This window comes from Galleria mellonella, unplaced genomic scaffold (genome assembly GCF_026898425.1).
Source record: "Galleria mellonella isolate WM207_F2 unplaced genomic scaffold, CSIRO_AGI_GalMel_v1 utg312, whole genome shotgun sequence".
In the NCBI taxonomy this organism is placed as follows: domain Eukaryota; kingdom Metazoa; phylum Arthropoda; class Insecta; order Lepidoptera; family Pyralidae; genus Galleria; species Galleria mellonella.
In genome coordinates, this window is record NW_026442074.1 from 8,060,278 (window position 1) to 8,081,469 (window position 21,192).

The 21,192-nt window shown below is 33.0% G+C and overlaps 3 protein-coding genes across 4 annotated transcripts in view; 1 reads left to right on the forward strand and 2 right to left on the reverse strand.

Annotated features, from left to right (window-relative positions):
* LOC113515083 (Fanconi anemia group J protein homolog) overlaps window positions 1-21,192 on the forward strand; it is an 83,961-nt gene that overhangs the window by 47,187 nt on the left and 15,582 nt on the right. For both annotated transcript variants that reach the window (XM_026899222.3, XM_026899223.3), the window contains exons 4-5: window positions 16,593-16,688; window positions 20,298-20,460. In XM_026899222.3, coding sequence (XP_026755023.2) covers window positions 16,593-16,688; window positions 20,298-20,460 — 259 coding nt within the window. The remainder of the gene's footprint in view (window positions 1-16,592; window positions 16,689-20,297; window positions 20,461-21,192) is intronic.
* On the reverse strand, window positions 8,619-11,208 carry LOC116412854 (fatty acid-binding protein, heart-like). Its single transcript, XM_031908457.2, has 4 exons — window positions 10,838-11,208; window positions 10,011-10,180; window positions 9,669-9,779; window positions 8,619-8,770 (listed from the first exon to the last, which is right to left on the reverse strand). The coding sequence occupies exons 1-4, from the start codon at window positions 10,908-10,910 to the stop codon at window positions 8,711-8,713; spliced, it is 414 nt and encodes a 137-aa protein (XP_031764317.1). The 5' UTR covers window positions 10,911-11,208; the 3' UTR covers window positions 8,619-8,710.
* On the reverse strand, window positions 13,423-15,760 carry LOC113515084 (fatty acid-binding protein-like). The gene is made up of 4 exons (XM_026899224.3): window positions 15,555-15,760; window positions 15,111-15,280; window positions 14,440-14,550; window positions 13,423-13,808 (listed from the first exon to the last, which is right to left on the reverse strand). The coding sequence occupies exons 1-4, from the start codon at window positions 15,625-15,627 to the stop codon at window positions 13,749-13,751; spliced, it is 414 nt and encodes a 137-aa protein (XP_026755025.1). The 5' UTR covers window positions 15,628-15,760; the 3' UTR covers window positions 13,423-13,748.

A 21,192-nucleotide genomic window follows, 5' to 3' on the forward strand; every position in this document is an offset into this window, starting at 1 on the left:
CTACAGCATGGGATTGTTCAAAAAAGGGTAAAGAAGTTTCTTCAGGGTCGGCAACATCCGTATAATGCCTCTGGTATCAGTTCATAGTTACGGTAACTACTTACCATCAGGTGGATCATATGCATGTTTACCACTTAGTGTTATAAATAAAATTATTACCAAATCTATTTATATAAAATCATAGGAAGATCGAGCCTGTAAATATTAAATAAGTTTCATACAATCACGCCATTCGCATGGTCCTCAACCTGTGTTATGAGGAACCAGGCAATGTACATCTCATATAAAAAGTTCCCCTTCCCCGTAAGGGAATTTATACTAGTTTCTATATACTATTTCTACGTATCTAATAGTTGTACAAGAAACCCAAACTGTGACTCTTTTACAGAACAGCAGCATTACATACTCTCCAAAATAATAAAAGTAATAAATAACTCTCAGTTTTGTCATTTGCTTCTAATGACAAAACCAACAGGTTTGAATGATCTCAAAACTCAAAAGTTTTGATTGAAATAAGATCTTGACAACCCTGAACAGTTAATCGATTGATTTTGCTCTTGTTTCTCCCGCCAAGCAGCTGTACCTCTATGTATATAGCCAATAGTATAGTCCATAATATAACGAACAGCTCCAGCTTATTTTTTTTTTAAATAATATAGTCATATTACTCGCAAATAATGTAGCATATAGGAAATATGTGAAATATTTTTTAAAAACAATAAGGTATTTATTGAGTTTATCCATTACAGAAAAAAAAAGTTTGAGTAAAGGAAACGAAAATGTATAAAAAATATTATTTCTTAAAATGACCACAAAAATCTTTTCATATTGATCTATGATATTAATTGATAATGAATATTATGCAAGCTGTCCCTTGATTCTGTATTTTATGCCTACAGATACCCACTCCTTACCACCCTTAGGTACACTAGACAAGTTAATGCAAGCACAAAAAGTGAAAACGTGACATTTCCCTCTACATTTAGGCACCTAAACCGTTTGCAAACAGCACTGAGAGCGGGACGCGAGTAAATGAACAGGGGGTAATGGGGGTCCTAAACAAAAGGTGCGAGCCCCCACCCCTCTACACTGGATCGACCCAGCCTGAAGGGTAGCTGCTGTGATGGCCATGATAATATTTTGTTTTTTGGATATTTATAAGAAAAAACTTTTGCTTTTCAATAACTGAAAAAGAATACGGTATACCTACATATATGAATGATATTATTATAACAGAAGAAATTGAATATTTAGATGTGTAATCTATTACTTATACATATTTTTAACTTACTAATTTCCAAGGTTTGCCCGCGCAAGTTCCTTTAGTTCCTGTTCTCATGGAAATTCTTGGTGAATTCTTAATACTATATGTAAGTAGCATTAGATAAAGAAACATTATGTAAAACCAACAAAATTATGTACGAATATCTTGGTCAATTAATCCAATTAACTTTTTGATGACAAAGACCTCCACGTTCTACGCGACTTCATATTATGGAAATGTCAAGTACATTCATTCAACTGATTTGAATAAAATATTCGCCAGTTTTTGAGTTGGACTTATATGTAATACATTAATGATATGTTTAATTTTATTCAGCCATTTTCTAGAGGCAACTTTCTCGATAATAATCTCGTTTATTAAATAGACAGACAGACATCAGTTTTAAAAATGTATGTAATTAGCTTTGTTTCTTACTCCACTGGCAAAATTTTCTTGAAAAAATATTACAAACATTCAACCTTTAGGATTTTACCGTGAGATAAATAAATATATATTTATAAAAAACAAAACCGTCCGATATCCGACCGCAGGCATGCAAGCCCTACATCCAGGGTGGTTGTGCTTTTTCGCAGCGCGTGTCACTTGTGCGGCGGGGCGCGGGCGCGGCGGCCGACACGGCGGGCGTCGGGATCCGGCGTCCGGGCGCCGCGTTGCCATGACGACGACACCGCGACACCCGGCCACCCCCCCGTTCCCCTCAACACACAACCACCACACGAAACCAACCCTTACCGCCCACGACATAAGAGCCACGATGCTCACTTATATACACAACAAGGGGGCGCCACATAAGGGGTCGACTACATAAGACGATACGGTCAGGCGATGTAAATAACGCGAGATAACTTCGAGAGGGTCTAATGGAATAGGGAATCGTGTTTTGGAAAGTGCCCCGGAGAGAATGTTCTGGGTTGTTAGCCTCGACTTCCATGTTAAGTGAAAGTCGATATGGGGATTAGGTCTGCGGAATTTGATTATTCAAACGTTCGCTTAATAGTGTCTAATTGCTGAGGGATGTTATCCTTTGATTTGTACGACACGAACGTATTAATCTACTCCCCTATGTATAAAATATTCATGTTTGTGTCCTGTATAATGTATATTTATCGTTTTATTCATAACCGTCAAATATTATTGAAGGAAAATGTTTAGGCATACCAGTCTTTATTAAATTATTGATATTTAATGGTCCTTAAGTAAATTTGAGACAAGTAAAAGTCCTCTTTAAGATTTTAGTCACTTGCAAGCACTCCGACCATAGATACTTTGAAAATATCAATATTTTTTTAAAACTAGGTATTCTATATAGGTAATTACCTACTTAAATGAAAATAATTAAGTCAATCATGAACTGATATACTTTTACATACATACATAATTATTTTATAAAGTTTTTTTTTTATAAGAATTTTTCTTATGCTTTTTCAAATTTTTTCTTAATCTACCTATTATGGTCCCACTGCTGAAGTCTCTTCCCATAAAAGGATCTTATTCTCTTTTACTACGCTATCTATCTATCTTACTAATATAAGATTTCATTTTGATATTTCCTACTATTATACTTATGTATTGTGCCGCGTGGTCACGGCATAGAATGGGCCACGCCTTCCTTTCCCGTGGATGTTGTAAGAGGCGACTAAGAGAACTTAATGGTCGAAGGCAACAATGTCGCTCTTAAAACATCACCAGAGTCGAACTACGGTTGTTAACCGGCCTGCCAAGCGTGGCAACTACTGGCCTAAAATAAAGGGGGGGAAGGGATTGTTAGTAATGGAATCTTACTGACTCATTGTTAGCAATACACCCTATCAGGTCGACCTCCACGCGATTCCCCCTGGAAACCATCGTGGTTAATTCTAATGGAATTCGTCATGATGGGCTAACTGACCTGCTTCATCGTCATCTATCATCTCTCACTGGTGCCCCTCCAGCGTTTCCGGATAGCGCAGGAGGGCTAAAAAAAAACCCCAATAGAGGAGACCTATGTTCAGCAGTGAGCCATATCACAACTGATATGATCATTGTGTTTTGTTGTTTAGTTGCCTTTTATGCCTGTGGTCAAGATAAAATTCCTAGAATCGATAAGATATTCTATTTTTACTCCAGCAGCCGGAGTCGTATCGTAAATATTTACACCTAACCGTTCGTGTCTTACATTTAATCCTTGCTAATATTAATAATTTAGTTGTTAAATTAAATAGGTTATCTTGAAAAGTTTGCTCTCAGCAGTAAGATCGCTTTACTGTACATATATACGAGTACAATTGTATCGTTATACATATATTAATTGTTTTGCTTATTTCCTATATTGTATAATGGAAATAAAGTAAACTCATTCATTCATTAAATTTAAAATTGTGTTCCATAAAAAAACCGGCTTCAATTGTGTCAAGAATTATTAAAAGTTAAATTATTTATTTGGGATCAATCTTTAATAATATATTTTCTGATAAAAAAGATTTTTTTAAATCATTTTATACCTGATAGAGTTATGAGGTAATAAATATGAAATAACTGCACCTGAATTGAGAAGCTCCGTCTTTTTAAAGACGGTTGAAAATGTGAGTGATTTTTATTTATTTGTATGTTGTCTCCGTGATTTTTTATAAACTTTCTTGAAGGTTACAAACAAACAAACTCACTTTCACATTGGCAATATTAGTGAAGAATTTGGGAAAAAATCTCTTTGAGAAGTTTTGAAAAAATGAAATTATTTGAAAAAAAAATCACTACGAAAAACCCCGCCATTTGTTGTAGTAGTGACTTGGTTCAATGTAGTGAAAAATGTCATGTTAATATACACAGTCATCAAAGAGAGGAAAATCATAACAATTTATAAGAAAAACATTTGAAATGTATAGACAAATAAAAAAAAAACTTAATGAATTTATTTATTTATTTTATTAATGAAAATTATTATAAATTACTTATATAAGATTTTTTTTTATTCATAATCATCATTTACTTTATCATTTTTCTTTGTATATTCTATTCCACCACCTTGAAATATCTTTTAACAGTCTTATCAAATCCCAACGCCGTTGTCGTCTGCAATAATAATAATAATAATTTATACAACAAAATATACAGATACAGTTACAAGATGTATATCATAATTTATTGATTTACAGTAAGTGTCCCTGGTCTTCATGCTAGGAAAATCCTGTGTTATGTAGGATTTTTTTTGATCGGTGAAAATGGTATGGTAACCCCGCCTGCGCTAACGGGATACGCTGGCGGAGCACCAGTGAAGGGTGATAGATGAGAATGAAAACAGGCCAGTTAGCCCATCATGATCAATTCATCAGGAATTAACCATGATAGTTTCCAGGGGGAACCGCGAAGAGGTCGACCTGGTTGGGTATATTGCTAGCAATGGGATTCTCAATTTCCATTACTAACAATCCCTTTTCCCCCTGTGTTATGTAGGTTAGGCTACCGTACTTTATATAATTAATTTTCTTATATAAATTTGATTTTTTTTAATAAAGTAATAATAATAAATGATAGAAAATAGTATGTAAAGAAGTGTATGATAACATTACTTATACCTATTATAACAGCAAGAAGTTTTAAGCCTTCTCTTATACTTACTTAATACCTTAATGCACCGTAGAAATTAGTCAATATGATATACTCAAAACTTTTTATCGTTTTTCAGCTGTTGTTAATTTTTTGTTAATAAGGTTGGGTTTCTCTAGTATAATATTCTTTTGATATAGTAACTGCTATTTATTATGATCCTTAGAATGGCATATAAGCCAACGGTCCACCTAATGAAAAGTGATAACCATTGCCTATAGATATGATCAGCACCATGAGCATTGCAAAATACACTATGAAGTCCATAGTACCTCTCATTGCTGAGGACTACGATATTATGCCTCACTTTACTGCCATATGCCCAACTTTCAAACAGAAACACAGCCATGCGAACGCAGATACTTCATAGCAGAAACACATATGAGATAAATTTACCCCATACAGACAACTCTTGACAGATATCAATTATTACTTACAACAATCATTTTATCAGGGTAATATTCTATAATACTTTTTGATATTTTGCCATTCCTGGATCTCTGTATCATTGTCAATACGTTGCCGTCAATCGTAATAACGGATCGTCCCTTTAATTAAACGAAAATGTATTAATTAACATTGCTGTCAACTAATTGATGATCAAAGATAAATTAACAATCTTATAATATTTTTAATTATTACAATACTATTAATTTATTATAATAAATTAATAACTTAATCACCGCATAACTAAACAATCCGTAAGAATAGTGAGGTTTTAAGAAACTAATGTCTCGAATGTGGAAATACCTTGGAAATTGTGATCCACTTATTATTATACGAATCATTAATTAATGCTAATTAATTCACCATGAAAAAAATAGTATGATTGAAATTAAAATAAAAATATTTTAGCATTTAAAACGAAACCTCTTGATACTTTAAACTACAGTTAATATAAATATCAAGTTCTCTTAGCTAGAGAATCTGGTGTATGTGGAAACTTAAAAATAAATCTTATTACTAAAGTTCTAAACGATATTCAATTTACCACAGAACTCCTGAAGTCTCGAGGGACTATCCTCTTTAATAAGTTACCGAATCTCGTCAGTTTTGTGGTCATCCAAGTTAAAAAACCAGAGATTTGCAAAGATGTTGTGTCATTCTGAAAAAAATCTTGTTATATAATGCCAACCCATCACAAATCACAATACACAACTATTCCTTAAAACTAGTTTAATACATAAAAAAATGAAAAGAAGAAAAAGAGAAATTAATTAACTAAAAATTTATTTTTATTTATACCATATTTTACAATATCTCCTTCTGGTCTTAATACTCATACCAGAAACATAATAGTGTTCCCTATTTAGGGACTAAGCAATTGATACGGTTGTCAAATATTTTCTATTAAACTGAAAACTATCTCTTCATAGTCAATGTCCAATTCGTCAAACTCTTCCCCAGGCGTGAATGTATGTTCGAAGTCACCAAATCGCGTGCTTACTCGAAAAGTAAACTGTCCCTCAGAATCACGATTCAATGACATCACTGCGTCTGCCCTAAAAATCAGGTTTCGTGTTATTTGTTTCATCCCTGGAAATACGAGACTATTATTAGCGAATAAAAAGAGATGTCTCTTCTTTTAAGAAAAACTGTACAAAAGCCATCTCCATTCATATAAAGTGTCCATATAGACGGCTGGTATAGAAACATTAAGTAAAATTTTAATTCTACTCATATTACTCCCAAGCAGCTGTACTTAAATACCTCTTTCTAACATAACGCATGAAATAATTAGATAATTATTCTCCTCATAGTGCTGTTCATATCAATAGGCGACGGTTACCATTTTCCTTCATGTGGTCCGTCAACTTGTTTGCCATTCCAAGATGCATTACATAAAACTAAATATAGTATTATAAGTATTACAATATCATAACAGGATTATGGTAATAAACTACAAGGTTCAGCGACATAACAGCTTAGTCCTCAGGAATCGCAACGCATGAAGGGTATCGTGGCCAATACAGTATACTCTGTTATATCCATGTTACTATTCACATCTGTAGGCAACGGTTACTACTTTCTAGATTTCTGAATAAATAAATTTCAGTTGAATCAGTCAAGCCGTTAAGTGTGATTAGTAACAAACATTTCTTTCTTTCTTGTTTGTTTCATCGACAATCTTTCACATTTATAATTTTAGTAAAAATGCGACGAAATATATCATCTAGCATATTTATTTATTTATTGTTGGAAGCATAAGAAAACTAAAACCAACTTACCGATAAACGTTAGATATTCAGCCAAATTTTCCTCATGAGATAGCACGTATTTTTTACCTAAACATGCCTCCATTTTCACTAAATATATTCGATTAATAGCGATGATTTATATGACTAATATCATTAGCTAACTTACTCTAATAGATCAATGAGCTTTTGATAACATGCTTATCTCCGACAATGCTAATGTGCTTATTTACAGACAGTGTTGCCTGATGTGATTTCTTATCACTTCCTAATTTTTTTTTTCCTAAATGTTACCATTTGCAAAATTTTTACTATGCTACATTTTACCAAGACCCCGGCTGCGAACGATGCCGATGGAAAAAAAAGGATTCTCTTTATTTCTATTTACATGAACATTATTTTACTATCTGCAATGCCATATATTTATAATGAGGCCGTGTGGTTCCGGTATATAGAAGTAATATAGAGGGAGAAGTAATATATTTTAACCAGAGGGAGACTTTGTACAAAAGTCGATTGCTTGGGTACCTCTGTCCCATTCGTGTTTCAACCGTGAAGCAGCTGTGTTTGCATGGCTGTGTTTCGGTTTGAAGGGTGGGATATGGCGTGAATTTACTGAGTACAGAAGAATAACACCTGAATCCTCAGGAATGGCAACGCATGGGGGGTAACATGGGCGAAACAGTATACTCTGTTATGTCCATGGTACTGCTCATGTCTATAGGCGACGGTTACCACTTTCCATCAGGTGGGCCGTCAGCTTGTTTGCCATTCTAAGTTGTATAAAAAAAAAAAAAAAGACTATCCCTTCCTTTCATATCATCATGGGTATCATAAAAGGCGACTAAGGGAACTTACTGATCGAGAGATGAGTAGCAGTATCTTAAAACGTCACCAAAGCCTAACTGAAACCCAGCCCACCTGCCTGCCAAAGAAGGCAACTAATGGAAACATCCCCCAAGGGAAAGTAGACAGTTCAGCAGTAGACAGTTAACAGCCAATATCATCATCAACAATGCCATATGTTTATATACGGTAAAACTAAAATAAATTATAATAGAAAACAATTTTATGTTTCTTAAACACTTTTTCAAAAAGCAAATTTTTACCCAAACTTATGAAATAATACCTGTTCTGGCAACGCTGTTTTCAAAATAATTAGTATGTTTTTAAGGTTATGCTCTACTAGTGAGCTATATAGTGTACTGTTTTCTTTATTCCAAAAAATATATGTGTCGGAATAAGTTTTAATCCTTCCGTACTAACACGAAGTGTCCAGATGTCATGATTAATTTAGGTGTCGTGTTTCTAAGAAAATTGCCCCTTTCACTTTGTAGTCATAGACGTTATCATTCAAACATGAAATTAAAGATTCCGATTTCATCACATTCATCAATCTATTTTCTGAGAGGTTCACGTAACCTTTATTATTCTAAATAAATAAAATAAATATTGTTTACGTTTTTTTTTTTTATTAAATATTAACAAAAAATATTTTACATATACATAAACTAAAAAAATATTTTCTATTTTATATATAGTTAATCAGATAAATGCTTATTTTAAAAACGTAAAATATTTTTATTAATCATAAGTGACAATTTTTTTTTTGTTTTAAAGGTTATTACTTCTAATGTTTTCGTTATGCTTACTGCACCACCGTGTACTGCCTCTTCACAATCTTTTTAAATCCCAGTGCTGTTGTAGTCTGTAAAATACAAGTATGTAAATGACAATCTCTTTGCGTTTCATTGCTGCGCAGGAGTCTCTCCTTATAAGAGGATATACCAATTTTTCTACTTTTATACTGGTGTTCTATACTTCGTCCTCTTAATAGTCTCTTATAATGTCCAAGGAATAAAAAAAATTGGTGACTCATTGTATTCTTAAAAATGTATTTTTATTTGCTATATATACTATATTAATATGTACACACTGAAAAATGTATTTTATTTATTTATTGTTAAATATGGACATTCATGTGGTCCCGGCATAGAATAAGCCACCCCTTCTTTCCCCGAGGGTGTTGTAGAAGGCGTAAGGGAAGACGAGGGAGGGGCAGCAGCGTCCCTATTAAAACATCTACTAAAGCGAAACTGGTGGCAACTACTGCCAAAACCCTTATGTTCGGCAATGGACACTTAAGGGCTGATATGCTGATATATGCATATCATGCAGAGTATGAAAAGCATACATTGAAGAAGGAATGAAATACAAACGTAGATGGATATAAAGCATGTAAAGGATGACCGAAAATATTTTGTTTTAAAAATTAAAGTACTGAACTGATTTTAATAAAGTTTTTATGGGACCATATATTTATTTATCTGTAAGCATATATTTACTTTAAAAGGATATCCATTCAGATAAAAAAGAATTTCCCACGAATGAATTTCCCAAAGGTCGTAACTGATGGGGTTTTGAGGTAACAAGCATAAAAAATACAACTGAATTGATAACCTTCTTTTTGGAATCGGTTGAAAATTATATGCATAAAAGGAGTAAGCTTAGGTTTGACTACGGATAGAGATTTGCGGAAGAGGAAGATATACTATGCCGACTCCAAGTAATTGGGAAAAGACGGTAATGACAAATGGCATACTTACAACGATCAATTTGTCAGGGTAATACTCCATGACACTTTTTGATATCTTTCCATTACCAGATCTTTGTATCATTGTCATTGTGTGACCATCAATCGTAATGACGCACCTTCCCTTTAAGATAAAATATTTCATTTATATAATAATATAAAATAATAATTGTCAAATTTGACAATTAGCTGACTCGTTTTGTTTTGACTCGAACAAAAAGTTGACTCATTTTGAAGGCTTAATGCTCTATCTATTTAATTTAAGGTAATAACATAGCTAACAATGAAAATACATATGAATTGAGATGTTTTCCGTTGTTTGCAAGTGGCTTAAAAAAATAAAATCAACTTATACCTTTCTAAAATCGAAATCGAAATCATCAAACTCTTCCCCTGGTTTAAATGATAACTCGTAGTCGCCAAACTGCGAGCTCGCTTTGAAAAAGTACGACCCGTTCGACGCTCGATGCAACGAAAACACCATTTCTACTCTAATGAAAAAGCTCTGTGATGATTTGTTTATTCCTGGAAAGAATATTTCTTTTGTTAATAATTGTATATGGATTTCATAGGAAAAACAACATACGAACACTTTCAATTGGAGCACCTAATTAAATTATTTCATGAAGCCCTAATATAACATATATACTTTTAATAACAGCTATGACTCTATGACTGAGTACAGGGATCCCTTGATCGAATCCCGGCATAAATCACTTTTTTAAATGTTTAAATCATTTAAAAATTGTTATAATTACTTATCATTATCTCTATATCTATAGCTGTATTATTACTTATTTCGGGTCTCTCTTTTACTGAAGACGTAATAGCGAAAATAATAATAAATTCAAGTAATTTTGTTCAGCATAAAAGAGTACACATACAAATACGCCACACTCACACGGATAATAAAATTGACATGTTTCGTAAGACACGTTACATGGAAAATATTTGAATTTGGAATGCGGAATTGCGTATAGTATAAATAGATTTTACTTTGAAATATGCAGTTATTGCTCCGTAAAAAAAACACAGTTTCAGTCGTTACAAAATTTTATTCACAGACATTGATTACAAAAAGAATTATGATAATCGGTTTAAAATTGGCAACATAATCGCGTAACGTAGCCGCAAAAAAATTCAGACAAATTGAGAAGCAAATGAAGATAATGGTCTACTTACCAAGAAATGATAAGTACTCAGCTAAGTTCTCCTCATAGGTCATCATATACTTTTTACCTAAAAACTCCTCCATTGTCACCAGATAGCTTATAACTTAAAGTATACACTGTCGATAATGATAATACGAATGCATATGACTAATGTCACAAATCGTAGTGAGCTTTTAGATAACAGGCTTATCACTAATAAAGCTAATATCTTTATCGAATAGAATACCTAACACAGTATTGGGAGATTTAATGTATTTATCAAGTAAAACTATTAAAAAAGCACAATAACATTAATGTAATAGAGTACATTCGTATTTATTGCTGAAAACTAACTATTGGTATATACAAGAGTATGTATATACATATATCAGTAAGTTTCTGCTCAGACTTAATGGATGATAATGGTATGGTAACCCCGCCTGCGCTATCGGTATACACTGGCGGGGCACCAGTGAGGGATGACAGGTGAGAATGAAGCAGGTCAGTTAGCCCATCCTGACAAATTCAACAACGAATCAATCATGATGGTTTCCAGAGGGAACCGCGTGGAGGTCGACCTGATAGGGTTTATTGCTAGCAATGAGGTTGCTTATCCCCATTACTAAAAATCCCAAACCATTAATAACAAGAGGGAGAATCTCTTGCTCAGATGGTTGGTATTTGGTTGGTGGTTGTAGAAAAACTATTTATACCTATTGATTATCATCATCATATCAGCCATTAACTGTCCACTGCTGAACATAAGCCTCCCCCTATTAGGGAGTTTTGCCAATAGTTGTCACGCTTGGCAGGCGGGTTAACAACCGCTGGTAGGCTGGATGTTATTATAAAAGAGGCGCTGCTGTCCATTCCTCCACCATTAAGCTTCCTTAGTCGCCTCTTACGACATCCACGGGAAAGGAAGAGATGGTCCATTCTTTGCCCGGGACCACACAGTAATTTATACCTATTAACAACTAGTTTTTTGCACGCTACTTCGTATTCATACATTTCAGAAGTAGGAAAACCAAATAAAATAAATCACTTCTAAATTAATCAGACTTTACTTTCAAACACAACTGTGGAACTTCTAATTTTGTGCAGTAGTTTTTGCTTGATACCGCAAAAATCAGGCATACAAAATTTCTAAAAATTATTGTTTTGGTCTGTATTTATCTCCCTTATTTATTATATACATTTTCTAGTAACAATTTTATATTAGTAAGATATAGCTATAAATGGAACTAAAAATGTTGTTTAACGTTTTGAACATTGTGATCATTTATGCTGTAGAGATGACAAAATAAAACAAACACACAGTGCAAGTATCTTTTTCTATTATATTGTGATTCTAGTTTTAAAAGGAGTGTCTATAAATATTAGATTTTACCTTATTTAACACGTTAGTTTCTTATATAAAGTAACAAGAAATATATTCTGTATTTTTTTTTTACTATCAAACTCCATCGCAACTTATCAGTATTGTGTAATCTATATGTATCTGTAACAAATAATCTCTCATCATAATAACACAGATAATAATACCAATGTTTTTGTTTCTTTAAACATGTTGCTTTATATTTTATACTAGCGACCCGCCCCTGCTTTGCACGGGTGCAATGCTGATATTAAATATACCTACCTACTACAGAACACTACTGCCATTTTTTTCCCGTAAAATGTAAAGGATAAAAATGGTTATTGTGGGTTATCCTTAAGAGATAGATATATACCATCGCGGACTTTTTTGTTGACCTTTTTAAGGTGTACAATACTGTAGTACATTATTTTGATTTATCTCTAGGGCTTTAGCCAGCGTTTACAATGTAAGCGCAAACATGTGTTTATTGGGGAGAAACGGATTGTTAGTAATGGAGACTGAGAATCCCATTGCTAGCAATATACCCAACCAGGTCAACCTCCTCGCGGTTCCCCCTGGAAACTATCATGGTTAATACCTAATGAATTCGTCATGATGGGCTGACTGGCCTGTTTTCATTCTCATCTATCACCCTTCACTGGCGCTCCGCCAGCGTATCCCGTTAGCGCAGGCGGGGTTACCATACCATTTTCACCCATAAAAAAAAACATGTGTTTATTTACGACGTCACATTAGAAACCTCTAAATTTATCAGTGTTTCTCTGCAATATTATACATGTATTATACATATAAACCTTCCTCTTGAATCACTCTATCTATTAAAAAAAACCACTTCAAAATCCGTTGCGTAGTTTTAAAGATTTAAACATACATAGGGATGGACAGACAGCGACAGCGACAGCGACTTTGTTTATACTATGTAGTGATAGTGAAATAAAAACTTTCGTCTACAAACATAAAATTACACGTATTTTATTATATTTGGACAAGAGTAAAATTGAATAAATGCTACCTATATCCCACTATTTTACCACCGTAAATCAATGCATATAGTACGAGTATCATATGTGCTAAATTAGGATAAAACGCACGCGAGTAACAAATTTTATTCAAATCTCTTCAGTAGTTTTTGCGTGAAAAAAATAATAAATATCCATTCATTCATCCATCCTTGCAGACTTTCACATTTATGATATTAATAAGATTATTTAAATGGTAAATTATTAAACATAATAATTTATTGTGCATATTTTATTTTTTGCTTTTTTTTTAATCTAAAATATTTTGTCGAAAAAATAATAGTAAAATTTCAAAGTAAGCTGAGATTGAACTTACACCTACATCTATCCGTCTTAGTAAGTAATCTTACCATTTGCGAAATCGTATTATTGATTCTGTAATAAATAAATAAAGTATATATGATGTATATACGATCAAACCGCGAAACACAACTAATAATATATGTAAGATTAAATGATACATTACATACAATAATACAATACATATTTTCACTTATTTTTAATAGCACGATGTAATAGTTAACGTAATTAAGTCTCTATCTTCAGGAGACTAAAGTATAATGTCTTGTGACTACTTTTTCCAATCCGGTCGCTGTTGTTGTCTGTAAAAAATAATAAAATATTTTAATGAAATTTCATATTGTACCCATTAATTGACTGTAGCAATTAAAAAAACGGGTTCTTTCCATTTTCACTCGCATAACAATTAGTGTTTAAAAATGGCAACACAAGAGTACCTACTATGAGCATCATAGATTTTAAATTCCTTTCCATAAAGTAGGCCATTTACCATGTCATATACACAGCTGGTGGGAAGGGAATGTTAGTATATGGAATAAGTAGCTTGATTACCTACTACAATTAGATCAACCTCCACACAATTCCTCCTATAAAACGTTGTTAATTTCTTGATGAATTCGTTATGGTGGGCCAACTAACCTCCTTTCATCTTCATCTATCATCACTCATTGGTGCCTTACCAGCGTATACCATTATCGTAGACGGGACTAACAGTCCATTATAATTCATTTAAAATAAATAAATTTAAAATAAAAATTAAATAAAAAAAAATTAAATTAAAAGCTACAAGTTTTACAGAATTCAATAATAAAAAGATAACGGATTATTCAGATATAAGTGGAAACTGTTCCACAATTCGATCATGATATTAAATTGTCTAAATGTGCAATAATTTTTCTAAATATCAAGATTTAGTCTATTTTGGATACTAACCACTATATTTTTGTCTGGATAAAATTCAATAACATGTTTCGATTGTATCCCATTTTCATCTACTTGTATATGTGTCATTATATTGTCATTCATCAAAAATTTTGCTCTAACCTAAAAAAAAAATATTATGTGAATTCATAGTATAAAACTTAATAGAATGAGCCTTTACCTAAAAGGCCTTGAACAATTTTAATCGCGGACAAATTTATCTTTGTATAACTTACACAATACGTATATGTATACTTGCACACAACAATTGTAAGGATTCTCTAATGATCAGACTAAAATATACGTTGATACATCTCTCGTCGGCCTTGCCTGGGAAAACGAGGCAAATTTGAAAGGAAAAATTACCATCTTGTGGGCAGGCCATAGTTAATATATCAGGACTACACATATTTGGGCAAAGTATAATATTAACATAATCATATGAGATATATGGTTGTGACAATATTAATATATATATTTATATAATACATTATTATTATATGTAACTACACCTAAATTAAACATACAACTAAACATTAATCTAATAATTAAACAAAAAAGGTATCTACCTTTATCATTCTTAGAGGTTATTTAACAGTGCAATTAATTTTTAAAAAAGTTATTTAAAATATTGGATAATAATGGATGAAGGTCCATTCTGGTCTAACAAAATCTAAATATACCTTAGACCCATCTGGTTTTGTTTCCTCAAATTCGATTCCAGGTGTGAACACAATTTCCCAGTTGAAATACGAAGATGTTATTCTGAAGGTGTAAGTTCCATCATTATTCCGGTGCAAGCTCTGTACTGGTTTTAAAGTTAAAGCTATCTTCCTTCCCAGGTAGTTTACACCTGAAAAGACATTATATTTAAAATGAAATGATAGTCCTACATATGACCCCCAGCGCCATCTGACCTCTAAACTAAGCAAAGTTTGTACTATGGATATATATGGATACTAAACATCTGAAAGGATTGGACCTTCAGCCATTGAAAAATATAACATTGGATTAAACTTCACATCATGACCCAGACATAGTAAATACATATAGTAAAAAGAATAGAATACATATATAGTTAATTAATTAAACACACATATAAACAAAAATATTATAAATCAACATACCAGTATAAACAAGGTAATCCTCAAAATTGTTTTGATTAGTTTGTTGATATTTTTTATCCAGGAATTCATCCATTTTCGTGCCACTTTACTTATAGCATCTTCAACATAAGATACTGGTAACAACTTAAGAAGTTAACGTAAGAATTGATAAGGACTAACTGGTATTACAATTAAAGGTTACTACAGAAATTCTTTATAATGACTTCTCGTACTAGTGACAATGCTATTATAATCGACAAAGATATGCATATACCAAGCGATAACACCAGATGGCGTTCTTTGTCTTGTTATCTCTCGTTATAGCTTGATCTTATTTTTGTGACGTTATCTGGTTGTTATATTAAAAATCTTTCAATTCAATTCTTGCAACAATAATATAACAATTGGTTATAACTCTCAATGAGCAGTCATACTATTAATGTATATTTTTTTTTATTATTATTATTTTGTATTACTATAATCAAAAAGTAGCAAGTCTTATCTTTATCACGTTATCAAGTTGTGAAATTTCATTTCAAGATCTGTTTCTTACTTAATATGAATTCCTTCATCTAAGCCGTGAGACATAGATTTCATGCAGCGTAGAAGAACCTGTGGCCTACAAAGATAAATTTCATATTACTTACCACCAATATATCTTGCCCGTTTAGCAAAAAAATCTTTTTCTTGCAACAGTTGCAAAGGTTTACTTTTTGCCACCTTGCTTGGACTTATAGCTTTGTGACATATATTCCAATTTAGTGTTGCATTGTGTATCACATGGATAATAATCGATAAAATACTATACATATCTATAATTAATTTACTACTAAACATCAGAGGAGTTAAAAAGCCCACTTTACACAAATCATTATAGAATAACTCATAGAATTTAACAGGTCTTTTACACTGAGGGCGTATAAATATTAACGGCCTAGTACATGTATATCATTGGGTTATACAAAGCAAATGCTATTATAATCCGTATACAGGTGGGTCTTTAACCTCCCCCCCCCCCCCCCTTCGCCCTTTTTAAACATGTTTTATTTCCATCAACAGGTGAAAAAAGTATATACGACAAACCAGAAACCAACGAAGTAAACTCTATTGGCTATGGCAGCAAACGTCAGGAGCCATTACGGGAAGATTCTCAAGGTATACTTAAATTAATTTTAAAACAAGATGATTTTTTTGTACTCATATTACTGGTATATTGCTTCCCAATTGGATATGGATTCTTCTCGAAAAATCTATGTCCTATTGGGAAACAAGATTCTAATAGGATGACCCCTACTGATAAGCATAGTAAAAATATAAAAATACTCGTTACGTTTATAAATAAATCAATCCGAAACCTAGTGATAAATATTATTCATGAAACTGAAAAACTTGCCCCAAGCACTAAGCTATGGAATGAATATTCAGTTTCAATTTTTTTTTATTTTTCACGCATACCGCACTGTCGTGTCATCGATCTGGTATAAAAGATTCAAATATTATTTTTAGATTTCAGTTGTACTTCTTATAGCCACTTATTTATTTCATAAGTACTATCACTAGGATTCGGTTCAGTAAACCCTTTACCAAAAACCCTGTTAACTGCCACCATCAATACACTGACATGTGTCCATCAACACAGGAAGTTTGATTGCAGATGACTTAAAGTATCCGTCTAATTGCATGAATTATAGGACAACATTTTTATATAAGATTAGCTGATACCCGCGACTTTGTCCGCGTGGTATATATTTTTTCTGTTTAGTATGTATCGATGTATGTACCTACCTATTTCTGGGAATACTGGACCCAAATTAACAAATGACCTATCGTTCTCACTCTTTACCTTAGGTCAAAATGACTTTAAGTATGTAGGTTGTGTACTAAACTGTATAAGTTACTAAAGTTTTTTAACTATCCCACGGAACTCCGTAAGTGTCCGTGATTAAAATTATCTGAAATGTTGACCGGGGTAGTAAGGTATCACCATGCAAAGTTTCATTTAAATCGGTCCATTAGTTTCGAAGATTAACCCGTACAAATAGACAGAGTAACAAAAAATTAGAAAAACTCTGGATGTATTCTGTTTCACTTCTAACATTCCCCTGACTCGATTTTTAGCATTTTTTTATGTACAGACATTCGACCTCTACAGTTTTATTATATGTATAGATATATATATAGGAGGCAAATGAGCATATAGATCACCTGATGATAATTGATTACCACCGCCGCCCATCAGCAACCGGAACCTTAGAAACATTGCAGATGTATTGCCGGCCTTTTAAGAACGAATATGCTATATATATTATTTTGCGCTACACTGTTACAAAAAGTAAAGCAATGCCTTTTAAATATTATTTTTAAGAGGAAACAAAACAATTCGCGTAGAAAACATTTCCCTCTTATATGCAGAGAGGAACAAGATGGCGGCACGGTGTAACAATGACGCCATTACCGGGATTACGCTGACGCAATCCGCAGTCCCGGCCGCTCCCTAATGAAAGTATTGAAATGTACCCCTCGCAATGTCACCAACTCTATTCGAAGTCGCTACACCGTAAACGCGTGCTAACAACGTATGCCACAACAAGTCCAGCAGATTCGACGTTTCAATAAATTAACATGGGTACATCTTACACGTGATTACGTCGTTCTTTTAAATGTTTGAATGTTACACAATCATACTTAAGTAATTGAACAAATTTATATGAAATTTGTTACACGAATAGATTATATGTTAACCTAACAAATTGTGCATTTACAACTAGCTATATCTAGCCTACGTAAAATAATAATAATGTTCGTGAATATCCTATATGCTTAGTTAGGATATGACTTATTGGAAAGGAGCATCAATGTCAGTAGGTAGAGCGCATTGAATAAATCCAACAGTCTGAACTCGCCAAGCACAGACAGTAGAATGTATATCGCATAAAACACAAACACCAATGGGATAAAGAGAAAATCGGAACAAATAAATAAGAATTTAAATCATGCTAAGTATATGAATGAAAAGTGAATAATGTAATGTATAAAAAATGAAAGGATGGAAAGTAAAATACAAAAGAATTAAGCATTACCAATCACACATAGTCTTAAAAAACTGTAACTTAATATCAGATAAACGTACTCTTCCTTGAGGGGGGAAATAAAATAAGTAGGTAGAGCGGTGTCCAATATTGTGACAATTTTCAAACAAAAAGAACGGCTAGTTCTTTTGTTTGAAAATTGTCACAGTAATTAATAAATTTAAGTTTATACATAACTAATTATATTAAATAATATAATAATTAAATATAAAGGAATAAAAGATGCTTGAGGTATTTGAAATGTTGACATAAAGGAGAATGGAAAGGATAAGCTGGACAGAAAAACTAACGAATGAGGAAGTCCTGAAAAGAGTGAATGAGAAACGAACATTAATTAAAACAATAGAGAATAGAAGAGGCATAATACTGAGCCACTTTATACGACATGACGATTTTTAAGAGCATATCATAAGGAAAAATAGAAGGCAAAAGAGGAAGGGGAAGATCAAAGAATAACTACATGGGACAGTTAAAAGAAACACTAGGTGTCATGTCATATAGGGAAGTTAAGGATATGGCCTGGGATAGAACTGGCTGGAAGAAGAAGCATGAATTAGTTGCAATGACAAGAGGAAATTCTTAAATGAAAAGAGAGATAAATAATTATATTGTATTTAATAGTCATATAAATAGTTTATAATTTTATAATATTGATAGGATATATGAGATTAGTTTTTAAAACAAACTAATGGATTATATCATTTCCATGCATAACATTATTCATATAAGCATACAGAATATAGTCGTAGTGGCAGTCGAATTCAACATAGCCGGTTTACGTTCATAACATGCCTACGGTCAGTATGGCGGAAATGTCAAATGGTATTGCTTCAGGGTATACAAGTATAATGCCTAACAAATACATGTATTTTACATATTTAGTAGTAGGTAGTTAGTTAAATATATTAATGTTTCTCAAACACAGCATACTGTAATTGTCTCTAAATGTAAGAACAGTTAGAGATCCACGAGTATACTGTATTAAAGTGCTTTACTGTATCTTATGTTGGTATCCCTATAAATAAATAAATTTAGAGAGAGATTAATTATGTATAAATGTGATCTATTTACGTCGTACCTCTGTCCTACCTGCATTTCTGCAGTAAAGCAATTAAGATTGCATAGCTGTGAAAGTTTGAAAATTGACTAATGACAGTGAAATTACAGGGTACAGAGCCATAATACCTTAGTCCCGGAAATAAGAAGCGCATAAGGGATACCATATTGTCGTATGGTCCTGGCATAGAATGGGCTACCCCTTCCTTTTCCATGGGTGTCATAGGACGCAACTAAGGGACGTGTAAACGTTCTTCTTACATGCATTTCGCTTGTATGCCATTCTTTGTTGTATAAAATGTTACAGTACAATCGATTAGGCAGTGTACAAAAAACTACACGACATCGCATCCAAAATGCCTCAAAGCCCTGAACATATTACCAAACTATTTAGTGAATATCTTATTTTTATTATAAAATCGAAAATTTATAAGAATGGATGGATGTTTCTTGCTCTTTCAAGCAAAAATTATTAAACGGATTTAACTGAAATTTTGTACGCGTCTAGGTTATATATTGCTTAGCACATAGGACAGTATATGTTTGAATTCACACAGACAAAGGTGCAAGATACAGTTAGTGTCAAATAAAACCAAAATTGAAATCCGTTGTTCTGCAGATTCGCCGGACAGCTCTCTAGTCACGATACACGCAAAGCGACAACGGCTGAAGTCCAGCGAGATAGGCGAATGCTCTAAGAGCTCGCCATCTGTCACGCCTGTTATATCTACACCCGGGAAAGGAACTAATACTGGGAATCCTGAAACACCGCAGCATGTAAGGTAAGACATATATTAAATGAACGATAATAATATGGTAATCTCATCTGCGCTATCGATATACGATAGTGGAGCACCAGTGAGGAGTGATAGGTGAAGATGAAGTACAGGCCGTTTGGTCCATCCTAACGAATTCGACAAAGATTAATCACGATGATTTCCAAAAGGAACCTAGTGGAGATCGACTTAATAGAGTATAATGCTAGCAGTATTACTAACAATCCGTTTCCTCCCGATAAGACATATAAGTTACACAAACGTGGGTGCCATGAGCGCCGGCAGCAGAGGCGAGGGGATGCATTTCCTTTTTATCGGGAAAGAAAATACATGCTCGTATTTTTTTTTTTTTTAAGTTTTTAAATGACTGTTCAAGTTTGTTAAAAATACATAGTATAATATGCAGATGCAGATGAAAGTAATTCTGGCAGCGCCCGTGCAGACGTCAAACGAATAAAATATTCAAATTCATTTATTCTTTCTCTTTGCGTACACACGTAATATCCTTTATAAAAATGTAAAACCTAATTAATAGATGTACAAAAACGATAGATGACGCAAACATTAGGCGTAAAAATGTAATTGAAAGATTTGTCAACGAAGTATTTCTTTCGTGCTGTAATCATTTTGCTCAGATAGTAGTTGCAAAAAACTACTCGTAGTAATTTAAATCCTGTTTGATTAATATGTATGAACACGAATATCATACATACATACATATCTGTCACGCCTGTTTCC